Raw genomic sequence first — 14,365 nt, forward strand, 5'->3', positions numbered from 1 at the left:
AGAGATATTCAGATTGCCATTTTCCTTACCATTGTTAAAAAAAACAACAAGGAAAATTTAAGCCTCCAATTTTGATAGATTATATTATGGTCTATATAACAGCATAACCTGTTGGAAGAACTTTTATATCCAACAAACAAACATAGGCTATGACTCAAAATAAAATCACAACATAGAGCAAGAACTTTACTTTGCATTTGTTAGTATAACAGGGTACAAATTCACATGCTTGCAAAAGTGGAGATGAAACAACTATCAGCAAACTTGTACATCACCAGGAAGCTGAAGGTTTGGGAATAAAGAAGCTATATCCACTCTAATCTTGTCCCTTGAGTAGTGGCATGGGAGAAGACTAAAGAACAAAAAATGAGAGCAAGCAAGGATAATTTACTAAAATTCACCTTAAAAAAAGATTGAATCTGGGGCTGGAGCAATAGCACAGCGGGTAGGGCATTTGCCTTGCACGCGGCTGACCCAGGTTCGATTCTCAGCATCCCAGATGGTCCCCTGAGTACCACCATGAGTAATTCCTGAGTGCAGAGCCAGGAGTAAACCCTGTGCATCGCTGGTTGTGACCCAAAAAACCAAAACCAAAAAAAAAAAAAAAAAGATTGAATCTGCCATCTTGGATCTCTGCACCTGGTGTAACTTCCATAGAACAGTCATTGGCCTAAGTGAAATCACATATTCCCCATTCAGATACCATGATTTTGAATTGATAGGCCATACAAATACAAACTAGCTGTCACTAGTCACTGACTTGTAGCTAAATATCAGATAAGCATTAACATAGAACTCTGAAAGAGAAGGGGAAAAAATACGATAAAAAGAACGGAATTTTAAACTATCACACAGTATTTAAATCACCTTTATGAGGAAAAAGCGATTAGGGAAAAAAAGTGAATAGAAAATAGAAAAGACAGGGGTATTTTGAAATGTTTACTAAATACCATAATTTTATTTGTAATTGAGGTAACTGGTATAACTTCAAGCCCCATTCGTATCCTTTTTCATTTTTCACAGTAAACATTCCAGGTATCTTCGTTAAACCCATAATTAAAATAATCAGAACGGTCAGTGCCTAAAAAGAAGACACAACTTTTGTATGCAAGTATTTCAATCCTATTTTTATGCAGCAAATAAAATATAAAAATGTAAATGATAAGTTCTATCAATTTAAACACCTCTTCAAATTTTACTAGTTCTTCCGATTATTACTCTAGCACCACAAACTATGTTTTTAATGAAATTTCCTTTATAAATGGCATTATAATAAAATAGTATGCTATGCAAGACTAATATAATGCTAAGCAACTATTACAATTTAGCAACACAGGTCATTACTGCTAATTATGCTTAGGACATTTATAATGACATTTACAAAAATCCTATGAATACTATTGATACTGAAAGTTAGGTACTTCTCTAATGACTTTAATATGAAACATCTTTTAAAAATCTGCAATCCAGAGAGATAAGTCAAAGAGCTAGAATGAATGCTTTGAATATAGATGCCCAGGTTTGATCACAAGCACACAAGGGAACCAGTCATTGCCAGCAGACCTCAAGCACCATCACGTGTTCCCAAGAAAAATCCAGTCCTCTTCTGCTGGGGAAACAGCTCGAGTATTAGAGCACATGCTCAGTGGCCTGGAGCACACTCCCGGGTACCACAATGTTCATCCCAGAAGACTGAGCATCACACACACTGAGTGCCCCAGGACCTTGAGGGTCACTGAGGCTGGTCCCAGGGAGGGGTATGGAGTCATTTATCATCTTACCAGGTTTACACCATGGTTTATCTTCAAAAGAATCCAAATCTACCTCCAAGAGTGGAACTCCATTAATACTTCTAGGTGCATCGAGCTCTACCCCTTTGATTTCTGTTCCTTTTTTAATAAATACAAAATAGAGAAAGAATGGCATGAGCAAGATACTGAGAGAAAAACAGAAAACACCATTTTACTAGTGATAGCTCTCAATATAACAAAGGCTTCAATGAGAACATTAAAGTCGGGCATACTATAAGAATAAGCATGTTATCAATAACAGTAAGTTTAAACTTTAGGGAAGAAACTCTAAGATAAAGTGTATGGATTAGGAACTTGTTAGCTCATTCAAATAAATTCCTGTACTTCCAGGTATTAAATCCCTTTTTATATGCTGTGAACTATAACAGGTCTTACAGGGTTGTACAAACAAGTTAAAATCAAAAGAGGAAAAGAAACCTCGTGGCCCACAAATTCTACAAACACGTATTCTTTTACAAAGCCTTTCACAGAGAAAAGTTTCCCCATCCTTGAGACACAAGTTTAAACGACTCTCTTGAATTGAACTGAAGCACTCTTCAGATCACCTGTGACAGCTACTATAGTCTGTACGTTCTTCAGCTATAGTCATTACTTTCCTACTGATGCACTGGCAAATACAAATTTTACCTGTAGTTCCATGAACTCTTCCTCCTGTCTTGATATTAAGATTCACTGATGCTGTTCCGTAACTCCTAAGAACAACAAAAATTATTCTGATAATCCTGAACTAAACAAAAATAGCAATATACTCCATGTATACAAGTTATACATATATAGACTGACATTGACTAACATGTTTTAAAAAAGTGGGTGTGGGGGAGGGTTCCGAAGTGCTGATTAGGGGACCTAAGGGTCCCTTCCTGCCATTACTGTGGTCGGCAGTTCAATGCCTGGGTCTGAGAATGCAATGTTCTTCAAGCACTGCAGTACCAAGGATTATCTAGAGTACCCCAGTTGTGCTCAGAGACCTTCAGAGCCAATTCAGTAATGCTCGGGGGACCAGGTGGTGTTGGGGATCAAACTAAACTGGTTACAGGCAAATCAAGTGACTTACTTATCTCGCTGTACTATTTCTCTGGCCCCTAGGGGGGAAAAAAGTCTTAATTTTTTGTCACTTATTAAACAGTAGATTAAAAAAAACAGATAATTCTGGGATCAAGAAAGATAGTGCAGAAGGCCTTCAAAAGTACTGCCAGATGTGGCCTTGGGAGCACCTGAGCACCACTGGAAAAATCAGACCACATACATTGGCCCTCAAATTAAACCACCTACCATTGGGCTGAGAATCACTCGCAGTGAGGCCTGGGCCACCTGAACAAAGGGAGGACTCTTCCACAAAAGAAACAATTACATCTTATATGTTTGGGTTAGGGCACATACATAATATGAGCATGACCTGGGCATCATCCCCAACACAATCTGACCCCTCGCACACTGCCAGATTATTATTCAGGGGTCCCAAGCACTGTCACTGCTGCTCAAACAGCCAAGAATCAACAGGAGGAAATCCCCAAGGGCAAGGGGGCCCTGGAGCAACACCTGGCAGGCCTATCCCTAAAAAAATTCATTTCAGGCCATTAGCACTGAACACCACTTAGGAAGCCACTCCACTCCCCAATTCCCCCGTGCCCCCCCCAAAAGGGGGTCTTAAAAGTTGAACTGTTTTTTTCTTCAAAAATCTACCTGCCAGTACATGTCCCACTGTTACACACTTCCCAAGAAACTAAGCTGGTCAAGGGAAAGTAGCACTGTAGCACCGTCCTCCCGTTGTTTATCGATTTGCTCGAGCGGGCACCAGTAACGTCTCACAACAAATTGGGAGAATTGTTGTTACTGTTTTTGGCATATTAAATACATCACAGGTAGCTTGCCAGACTTTACTCTGGGGGCGAGATACTCTCAGGCGGAGGAATCGAACCCAGGTCGCCATGTTGGCCACATGCAAGGCAAACGCCTTACCCACTGTGCTGTCACTCCAGCCCTAAAGGGTAAGTAATACATTTATATATGCACCTTGTCCTCATTTCTTTGCCTCCTACTTAATTCAGTAGTCAGCAATCCTGTAAGAAAGAAGTAATAAGAAATAGTCCTTGTTTTATAATCCAATGATCTCCTTTAGGCTCTCACTGCATTCAATATTGTTGGTAGATCGTCTTTCAAATACATGGACTACTTTTGTCCATAAAATAAATTCATAAAATGAAATCAAGCTAAACCAAAACCAGAATGTGGTTGTTGGTGTAAGTGGTTAATGACGGAGAGAAAACAATAGGGAACAGGTTTCTAGAATGCGAGTACCATTCCATATCCTGATCTGCGTGGAAGTTACATGAAAACGTAACTCTTGTAAAGATGAACTCAATTTCATTTAGAGTAGTAAAATATACCAGAAAACAGAGGGAAAAGCTAAAATTTGGAGCCAGAACCCCAATCACATTCAAGGTTTATCCAATATTACTTATGTAATTTTGGCCTAAGACCTGTATACATTTTCCTTAACAGTAATTTAGATAGCCACGAAGTGCTAGATCCCACATACCTGGGAGTCCAAAGGAATTTCAAGTAAGTATGTCAAAGTATTTCATTTTAACATGCTTCTCCCACATTAACCAGATCAGTTATATTTTCAATTAACTTCTCGACAAGCCGTGAAGCCATTGAGTTCTCCAAGTTACCCATAATTCTGTTTAGTACTCAAATGTATCTTCTTTATCCACCTATTTTAATTTAGATCAAAGAATATAACATGGATTCACAGTCAGCCTTCTAGAGAGGTCTGTGCTAATGGACCCCTCCCTCACTTTCCACTTACCTCTCCACCCTCTACAGCCCAACTCTGCAACTTCCATCCACAAAAACTGTCTCTCCACAGCTCTTTTTCATGGTCATTTTCACTCGACCCCTCCTGATAATTCTTTTTAAAAATTTTTGGATGTTTCACAATCATCAGTTTGCTCCTGGCCGGACTCCACTATCTGGACAAATCTCATCCAGAAATTAATTTTGAAAAGCTCCAGCATGCAGGTTTTGTGATTGAAATCTCCAGCTTTCATGAGGCCAGGGAGGGTTCCCTCCCTCCATGTATCCCTGTTCTTCTGGAAGCCCGGCAGGAACACCTCCAGCGCCATGTGAGCTCTCTCACAGGCCATGATCCAGATTAAATTAGAATAACAAACTTAGAAATAAATCTTGAAAGAGATCAAGAATTTCTCTCGGATCCTGCACAAGGCTGAGTCATCCAGGAGCAACCCAGAGAGGGACGGGTGAACCCCCACGTCCACCCAAACAGCGTGCCAGCAGCCAAAAACCTCCACATTCCACAATCAGCTTTCAGAGATCGGGCACAGACTACCCTCTGTGCTTCTGGAAGCCCAGCCGTCAGGCCTATGCCCCAAAGCCACCAGTTAAGAATTTCACTCCATCTGTTACTCCGTCAACACTTTTGGACACCCTGGAGTGTGTGGATGCAATTCTGGCTACGCAACATCTCTAACTCTGTAACACTGTTAAGCCAGAAGTAGCACACCAGACTGGATGGTATGTAATATGAAAGGCAACCAATTTCAATTGACAAAATCTATATACAGAAGGCTTTACCTGTAATGTCTTAGTAATCTCTTACACAAGGGTTGAAAGGTTCCATGCTGAGATAGAAGAATCTTCACTACTGGGGCTGGAGCGATAGCACAGCAGGTAGGGTGTTTGCCTTGCACATGGACGACCCGGGTTAGATTCCCAGCATCCCATATGGTCCCCTGAGCACAGCCAGGAGTAATTCCTGAGTGGAAATCCAGCAGTAATCCCTGTGCATCACTGTATGTGACCCAAAAAGCAAAAAAAATAAAAAAAAATTCACAATGTTTCTTCTAAGGAAACATCTTTTGATCATCCTTTTAGCAAATTATTTATAAGAAGCAATGTAAGATAAATGATAGTGGGTCTGCTATGGGGGCATGTTCAAGTGGTAGTTGGGAAAATTGGAAATAATGGTGGTGAGAAGGGGTAATGGTGGTGGGATTGGTGTTGGAATACTGAATGTCTGTAACTAATGACTAAAAATCATTTTTTTTTTTTTGCTCTTTGGGTCACACCCGGCGATGCACAGGGGTTACTCCTGGCTCTGCACTCAGGAGTTACTCCTGGTGGTGCTCAGCGGACCATATGGGATGCTGGGAATCGAACCTGGGTCGGCCGCATGCAAGGCAAACGCCCTACCCGCTGTGCTATCTCTCCAGCCCCTAAAAATCATTTTAAATTATTGGGGCTGGAGCGATAGCACAGCGGTAGGGCGTTTGCCTTGCACGCAGCCAACATGGCCGACCCGAGTTCGATTCCTCCGCCCCTCTCGGAGAGCCCGGCAAGCTACCGAGAGTATCTCGCCTGCACGGCAGAGCCTGGCAAGCTCCCCGTGTCATATTCAATATGCCAAACACAGTAACAACAAAGTCTCCAATGGAGACGTTACTGGGCCCGCTCGAGCAAATCGATGAACAACGGGAGGGCCTTACTTACTTTTTAAAAAATATACTATCAAGTTACACTATATGCAGAGATTCAAGATAGGAGATTTAGTCTTTTTTTAAGTGAATTTTCATAAAGTATCTTCTTTAACAGGGAAGCTGCTGGGTTACTCTGGATTCAGCATCCCACGCAGACAGCCATTCAAAGCTACAGAAAAATCTGGAATAAACTCTGAAATATATTTTTAAAATACATTTTAAAATATTTTAAAACTTCGGGGCCAGACAGATAGCACAGCAGGTTAGGCACTTGCCTTGCACACAGTTGATTAGGGTTTGATCCCTGACACCCCATATGGTCCCTAAAACCCAACAGGGGTGATCCTTGAGTACAGAGATAGGAGCAAGCCCTGAGCACAGCTGGGTGTGGCTCCAACCCTCACCCCTGCTAAATATGTATTTTTTAAAGGATCGATTCCAGAGTAACACCTGAATATCTCTGGGTGTGCTCCTACTCCCCCAAACTAAAGAAACAAGCGATAGAGAGTTTTAAAACAAAAGCCTTCTGATATTTAAAAATCAATTAAAAAACTGAATTAAAAATATTAAAATCCTAGAGCTAAGAAAATAGCTCAAATAAAAGTACATGCCTAACATGTCAGATCCTGTACCATGAATACCACTGAAAGGATCCCCAACACCACAAGATTTTGGCCTTATTTTAAAATATATACACATATAACATATATAAAAAACCAAAGCTCAAGATTGGGAGAATACAAGCAGCAATTTAATAGTTTCTAAATCCAAAAGTTTGTAGCACTCATTTTACAAAAACACTTTCAGTTCTAGAATTACAAATTACTGATTCCATGCAACTTTTATAATTCAATTCACCATTAGGAAGGAAATGTTTTCCATGGCTAAATATTTTTTGAGATATAAATAACAAAGTATTTGTTTTAGGTGTTCAACATGACTTGATATACATATACATATATATATTAACTGTAAAATGCTAATCACAGCAAGTTAACATTCATCATCACAGTTTTCATTTTTTTCTTATAAGAATGTTTAAGATGTACAAGTTTTAGCAACTGAAAGTAAAACTTAAATAAGAATGCTTTCATATCATATGATAAAAAATGTAAAACCAACAGAATCTATCACTAACGTCTTAATAATGGCACCCAGTTTTTGATACAGAACTGTTAGTTAAAGGAGTAAAGGATGTACTTCAGTGGGAGAGTCCATACTTCACATGTATGTGGTCCTGGGATCAATTCCCTGCATCCCCTGCACCAGAAGACTTGAAATTTAAAATTTAAAAACTTACCCATACTGTGGTGCTCCCGTTTTAATGTTTCCGATAGTGACATGAACATCATCCTCATCATCATCACTGTCACTGCCACTATCATATTCATTTTCAGTCACTTTCTATACCAACATAAACAGTAATAAAATACATTCAATAATCCACCTTCAACGTCTAGTATCTGAAAAAGTAACCAATTTGTTTCATCTATGGCTTTAGAGTTATGAAACCAATGTTTCCATTTCTTCTTTGTAACTTTAGTGTTTTAAAACCTAAAAAAGTGATAGAAATGTGAAAAAAGACGCTTTCAAGAAGTTTTTTTATGACTGCCTAATATATCTTTATATTTAAAGGTTTCTCTCTTGCAAAAAAGATCTAAGGGAATGTGCTAAGATATCCAGCAGATAGAACCATAAAAAGTAGGTATTTGAAGAACTTTTGGCAAAAGGAATGTGAAGATAAGAGTGAAAAATTAATTATGGAGCTGGAGCGATAGCATCGCAGGGAGGGCATTTGCCTTGAGCACGGCTGACCCTGGATTCGATTACCAGCATCCCATATGGTCCCCTGAGCACTGCCAGGATCAATTCCTGAGTGCAGAGCTACTGAATCACCAGGTGTGACCCGAAAAGAAAAAAAAAATCATACTGGGCACAGTGTTAGGTTGAAAAGCAACAAAATGTTACCAAAGAGTTCACCAGTCATGGCATTCATTTATAGCTAGAAGAGGTCTTGCCACATAATGACTGGGAATATATTTTATCTGAAAAACTAAAAAACATCAGCATACTTAGGAAAGTGTTATTCTGGCTCTAAACAGCTATTTTGTCCATACTATCCTATTAGTTAACTTCAAAAAAGCACCATTTAAACCAGTATTTATCAATAAGAGACAGTATGAGACCAGGATGTTCCAAGGGGCAACGGGCAGAATTCCCATGGGTGGGAGAAAGTAGGAGACTAGAGGACCATTAGCAGGAGAGGGCAGGCCACCAGGCCACATGTGGAACAAAAGGCTGGAAGGGGCCAGAGTCTGAAAAAGACGGAAAAACATGAACCTAGGAAAAACATTTTTACCAGGACAAGTTTAATCCTGCAGAGTACCAATCTCCTTGTTTCATAGAAATAATTGAATATATTAAAATCTCCAAAAGACCATGGTAAATTAATCCTGCAAAACATCACTTTGAAGGTGAATGAGGTCAGAGACCAACATATAAATAACATCTTGCTTAAAAACAAAACCAAAAAAACCAATTATTTTTTAAAAGAACTGTGATAATCTAACAGAACTCAAATGAAAGCAATAAACCTCCGCACACACTCTATTTCATCTGAATACCTTCCCACTATTTCTTTTCACTGTGCATCAAATAAAAATACCTGACAACCAGATTGTGCAGGATACTCAAAAGTCTAGCTAAATTTAGACTTTCTTCTTAACTAGAAATCTACAGATTTTAAATACGGAAGCGACTGAATTCCAAAGCCTTATGTTACCGGTTTAGGTACACCATTTTCAGCAGCTTCCTCTTCACTTCCAGATGGAGGACTGGCACTACAAATAAAAACAAGTATGCGTGTCTGTGGTTACTTTTCAAAAGGGACAGAGTATACTACCTAGTTGTGATAGTTTCCGAAAATTCTCCACACTGAGAGGGGAAAAACAAGTAAGAGCCACCTGTTTCTTCTTCTATTCCTATGCCTTGCTTTAAATAAACATTAAACACTGAAGGTGACATAAAATTGCCTCCAAAATGTGTTAAGTACAGCAATTTTAAAACTTGGCAGAGGTATAATTAAAGGTTTTTAACACTTTTAAAATATGCATCATAATCAATTGTACTTATTCTAAACCATTTGAATACTACCTAAGGGCTATATCAGATAGCTTTTCTTAGATAGCTAAATCTTTCACTATTCAGTGAACATACAGGCATCTATTTTTTGTTGCATCAATCTTATCAGAAGTGTTCTCAGTTGTAAAGGAAGAAAAATTTAAATTAAAAAAATCATTTTTGTTTAGGACTTCCAATTTTATATTATCAAGAAATATCAAGACAAAACTCTAATCTAAAAAATTAACTGGTGGGAACGGTAGTACAGCGGATAGGGCATGTGCCTTGCACACGGCGATCCTCAGCATCCCATAGAGTCCCCTGAGCACCAGGAGTAATTCTTTAATGCAGAATCAGGAGTAGCCACTGAGCATCGCTGGGTGTGACCCAAGAAAAAGCAAAATATATATAACTAAAAGAGAATGAATACCGCAATCTGTCCGCTTACAACAAAATAGAGAACAATCAAGTTCTCGTTTCCAAGTAAGGCAAGTACATAGCCAATGGACCACCCAATAAAACCGATATGACTATAGAGCCTAGCTTCTTAAAACCGATCATCGTCCCATATGGTCATGACACAGTATGGGGTTGCATAACCAAATGTAAATGTAGCAAAACGAGTTTCACAATAAATTTGTAATTATTACTAAATGTTTACTGTTACTGTGTTTGGCATATTGAATACATCACGGGTAGCTTGCCAGGCTCTGCCGTGCTGGCAAGATACTCTCGGTAGCTTGCCGGGCTCTGAGAGGGGCGGAGGAATCGAACTCGGGTCGGCCATGTTGGCTGCTTGTAAGGCAAATGCCCTACCTGCGCTATTGCTCCAGCCCACGAAGTTACTATGGAGATGGAGATGTTACTGGGCCCGCTCGAAAAAACTGATGAACAACGGGAGGACCGTGACCATCACCGTGATACTAAATGTTTGATATGCCTGGATTGTGCATAAGTGCCTTGGGTGAAATGAGGTCACATGTAGAAAAAAGTGTAAGATATCCGGCTACAATATGATTTTGTTTCAAATTATAATTCTGGGACAAAGAAAAACCCCAATAGCACTGTGGGTAGGGCACTTGCCGTGCACATGGCGACCCCAGGTTGGAGCCCCATCACCCCACATGGTCCCCAACGCCCGCCAAGAGTGGTTCCACGCAGGCAGAGTGTGGCCCCAAAACTAAAATTCGTAAAGCAATTCTGGGGGGCCGGAGTGAGAGCACAGTGGGGAGGGCGTTTGCCTTGCACGTGGCTGACCCGAGTTCGATTCCCAGCATCCCACAGGGTCCCCCGAGCACCGCCGGGGTAATTCCCGAGCGCAGAGCCGGGAGGAAGCCCTGAGCGTCGCCGGGTGTGACCCCCCAAAAAGCAAAATAAACTAAGTAATTCTGATAGTGCGGATTAACCGGACCGTCCGGAAAGGAGCCGTTGGCGGGGTGGGGGCGGCGCCGTTCCGGGGGCGCTGGGCGAAGCGCTGAGGACGGGAGGGCGGTGCGGGCAGCTCGGAGGCCGGGGAGGGCGTCCCGCAGCCGGGGGACAAGAGGACAGAGCGAGGCGCTGCGAGAGGAGCGCCGGGGAGCATCAGCGGCAGGTACCGGCGGCGGCAGCGAGGGCGGCGGCGGCAGCAGGGACCTGGTTCGGCGCGCGCGGCGCAGTTTCTGCGCACGCGCAGCGGCGACCCAGTGGCGCGGAGGCGGCGACCTGAGCCTGACTGCGCCTGCGCCTGCAGTTTCTGCGCACGCGCAGCGGCGACCCAGTGGCGCGGAGGCGGCGACCTGAGCCTGACTGCGCCTGCGCCTGCGCGCGGCCGAGGCCCCGCCCCCAAGAGATCCCGCCCCGCCTCGCAGCGAGGCTTTCTCGCCCGCGTCCCCGTCAGCTGTGCCTCCCCCCCACCCGCCCTCTGCCTCCCCCCCACCCGCCCTCTGCAAATCCCTCTTGCTTTGCCCATGGGGGCTTCCTTTTTACCTTTTCTTTCTTTTCTTTTGTTTTCCTTTCTTCTCTTTTCCTTTCTTAAGAAAGAAAAAGAAGAAGTACATTTCCCTGGTCACATTCAGAAGGACTTCAGAAAGGCCCTGCAGGGACAGGTGTCAGCACTCTGGGGGTGCAAGATTAGGGAAGGGGCTAGGAGTTTGCATACAGAGGACCCTTCTTCCATCAGGCTCACGCAGCCTCCCCCGTTCTGACACGGTCCAGCAGCCGCTCCACCAGAACGTTCTTCATGTACCTCCTGCTCCATGTCCCATGGAGCAATTCCACTCCTCTGTCCATTCTCACTGGTCAGGGCACCTTCTACTCCCTCTCTGGCAGAGAGTCACAGCTGCTCCCCTTTGCCTCCTTCTCCTGCTTTATCTCCTTTCCATGGAAGCAAACAACTGAGTGCTTGAGAAAGGGTCCCTGGGCCTCACAGCTCCACTGCCCAGCCCTGCCTGACTGCACTACCGCCCGCAGCCACAGGGGGCGCCACACAGAGAGCAGGGGGACTCTGGGCCAGGATCTGAGCTCCAGGTATAGGGTCATGGGGTGTAAGAGACTCAAGCCCATCGCCCTGTGGACTGGGGTGTCATTGCATGTGTCTCTGAGGTGGATCCTGGAGACCCTCTGCCTCCGGGGCTCTGAGTGAGAGAGAGCCTGAGGGGTCCTCCAGAGCATTTCTGCATCGGGGACTCTGCTGTTTCCTGGGACCTGGGCACTCTCTGTTGCTTCTCTCTCAGGTGTGTATGAACCACAGGACTCAGGGGCATCGCACGAGTCCTTTCAGATTGGCGATGACCTCTCACTGAGATGCAGGCTTGAGTGTGAGGCTCCAGGCGCCCGGCCTCCCCTTGCTCAGCTGCCCAGTCCCCAGGTCAGAGGCCACGAATCCTCCATTTCCGAGTGTAGTCTCTCGCTCTGTGAGGATCAGGGTTCAGATGGAACCAGCCCTTTGGCCTGTGGGGCATATAAGGATGGTGACTGACTGTCAGGAACCCTAGGGGACTCCAGGAACCCTACCCCCCAGGCCCCTGACTCCCAGCCAAATTCTTGGCCATAGTTGCTGCCAAATTCCTCTTAAAAGACGCAATCACAGTTTGGAGAAATGCAGAAGGCATGCCCAGGAAGCATCTGGGAGCAGCCAGAGGGCACGTGTCTAGAACAAACATCTTCTGGGAGAACCTTCAACACTGATCACAGCACATCACAGAGAGAATTCTGTGCTGTGCTGAAGAGCTCACAGATCTGACATGAGTCATGTGGGAGAGGAGCTCAGTGGGTCTGATGAGTCATAGCACATGTGAGGAGCTCAGTGGGTCTGATGAATCATGTGTGAGAGGGCTCACTGAGTCCGACATGAGTTCCATATAGAGGACCTCAGTGGGTCTGACATGAGTCATGTGAGAGGAGCTCAGTGGGTCTGACATGAGTCATGTGTGAGAAGACCTCAATGGCTCTGAAATGAGTCAGGTGTGACATGAGCTCTGTGGGTCTGACATGAGTCGTGTGTGTGATAGGAGCTTATTGTGTCAGATATGAGTCAGGCATGTTAGAGGATTCAGTGTGTCTGACATGAGTCATGTGTGAGCGAGCTCAGTGGGTCTGAAATGAGTCATGTGTGACTGACATGAGTCATGTGTGAGAGAAGCTCAGTGTGACTGACATAAGTCATGTGAGTGGAGCTCAGTGTGTCTGACATGAGTCACGTGTGAGAGAAGCTCAGTGTGACTGAAACAAGTCATGTGAGTGGAGCTCAGTGTGTCTGACATAAGTCACGTGTGAGAGAAGCTCAGTGTGACTGACATGAATCATGTGAGGAGTTCAGTGGGTCTGACATGAGTCATGTTAGAGAAGCTCAGTGTGACTGACATGAGTCATGTGAGAGAAGCTCAGTGTGACTGACATAGTCATGTCTGAGAGAAGCTCAATGTGTCTGACATGAGTCATGTGAGAGGAGCTCAGTGTGACTGACACAAGTCATGTGAGAGGAGCTCAGTGTGTCTGACATGAGTCGTGTGAGAGGAGCTCACTGTGACTGACACAAGTCATATGAGAGGAGCTCAGTGTGAATGACATAGTCATGTCTGAGAGAAGCTCAATGTGTCTGACATGAGTCATGTGAGAGGAGGTCAATGTGACTGACATGAGTCATGTGAGAGGAGCTCAGTGTGACTGACATGAGGCATGTGAGAGGAGCTCAGTGTGACTGACATAGTCATGTCTGAGAGAAGCTCAATGTGTCTGACATGAGTCACGTGAGAGGAGGTCAGTGTGACTGACATGAGTCATGTGAGAGAAGCTCAGTGTGACTGACATAGTCATGTCTGAGAGAAGCTCAATGTGTCTGACATGAGTCATGTGAGAGGAGCTCAGTGTGACTGACATGAGTCATGTGAGAGGAGCTCAGTGTGACTGACATGAGTCATGTGAGAGGAGCTCAGTGTGACTGACATAGTCATGTCTGAGAGAAGCTCAATGTGTCTGACATGAGTCACGTGAGAGGAGGTCAGTGTGACTGACATGAGTCATGTGAGAGGAGCTCAGTGTGACTGACACAAGTCATGTGAGAGGAGCTCAGTGTGTCTGACATGAGTCGTGTGAGAGGAGCTCAGTGTGACTGACATGAATCGTGTGAGAGGAGCTCAGTGTGTCTGACATGAGTCACGTGTGAGAGAAGCTCAGTGTGACTGACATAAGTCATGTGAGAGGAGTTCAGTGTGTCTGACATGAGTCGTGTGAGAGGAGCTCAGTGTGACTGACATGAATCATGTGAGGAGTTCTGTGGATCTGACATGAGTCATGTTAGAGAAGCTTAGTGTGACTGACATGAGTCACATGAGAGAAGCTCAGTGTGACTGACATGAGCCATGTGAGAGAAGCTCAGTGTGACTGACATAGTCATGTCTGAGAGAAGCTCAATGTGTCTGACATGAGTCATGTGAGAGGAGCTCAGTGTGACTGACA

At 43.7% G+C, this 14,365-nt stretch overlaps 1 protein-coding gene across 1 annotated transcript in view; it reads right to left on the bottom strand.

Moving 5' to 3' along the window:
- Positions 1-978: 978 nt before the first annotated feature.
- The window catches only part of LOC130036800 (pre-mRNA 3'-end-processing factor FIP1-like), a 144,551-nt gene continuing 131,164 nt past the window's right edge, over positions 979-14,365 (bottom strand). The window contains exons 7-12 of the mRNA XM_056128693.1: positions 11,396-11,439; positions 9,093-9,150; positions 7,611-7,714; positions 2,439-2,503; positions 1,782-1,889; positions 979-1,081 (exon numbers count right to left, since the gene is read on the bottom strand). Coding sequence (XP_055984668.1) covers positions 1,011-1,081; positions 1,782-1,889; positions 2,439-2,503; positions 7,611-7,714; positions 9,093-9,150; positions 11,396-11,439 — 450 coding nt within the window. The 3' untranslated portion in view covers positions 979-1,010. The remainder of the gene's footprint in view (positions 1,082-1,781; positions 1,890-2,438; positions 2,504-7,610; positions 7,715-9,092; positions 9,151-11,395; positions 11,440-14,365) is intronic.

This window comes from Sorex fumeus, unplaced genomic scaffold, assembly GCF_029834395.1.
Source record: "Sorex fumeus unplaced genomic scaffold, SorFum_2.1 ptg000066l, whole genome shotgun sequence".
Lineage (NCBI taxonomy): Eukaryota > Metazoa > Chordata > Mammalia > Eulipotyphla > Soricidae > Sorex > Sorex fumeus.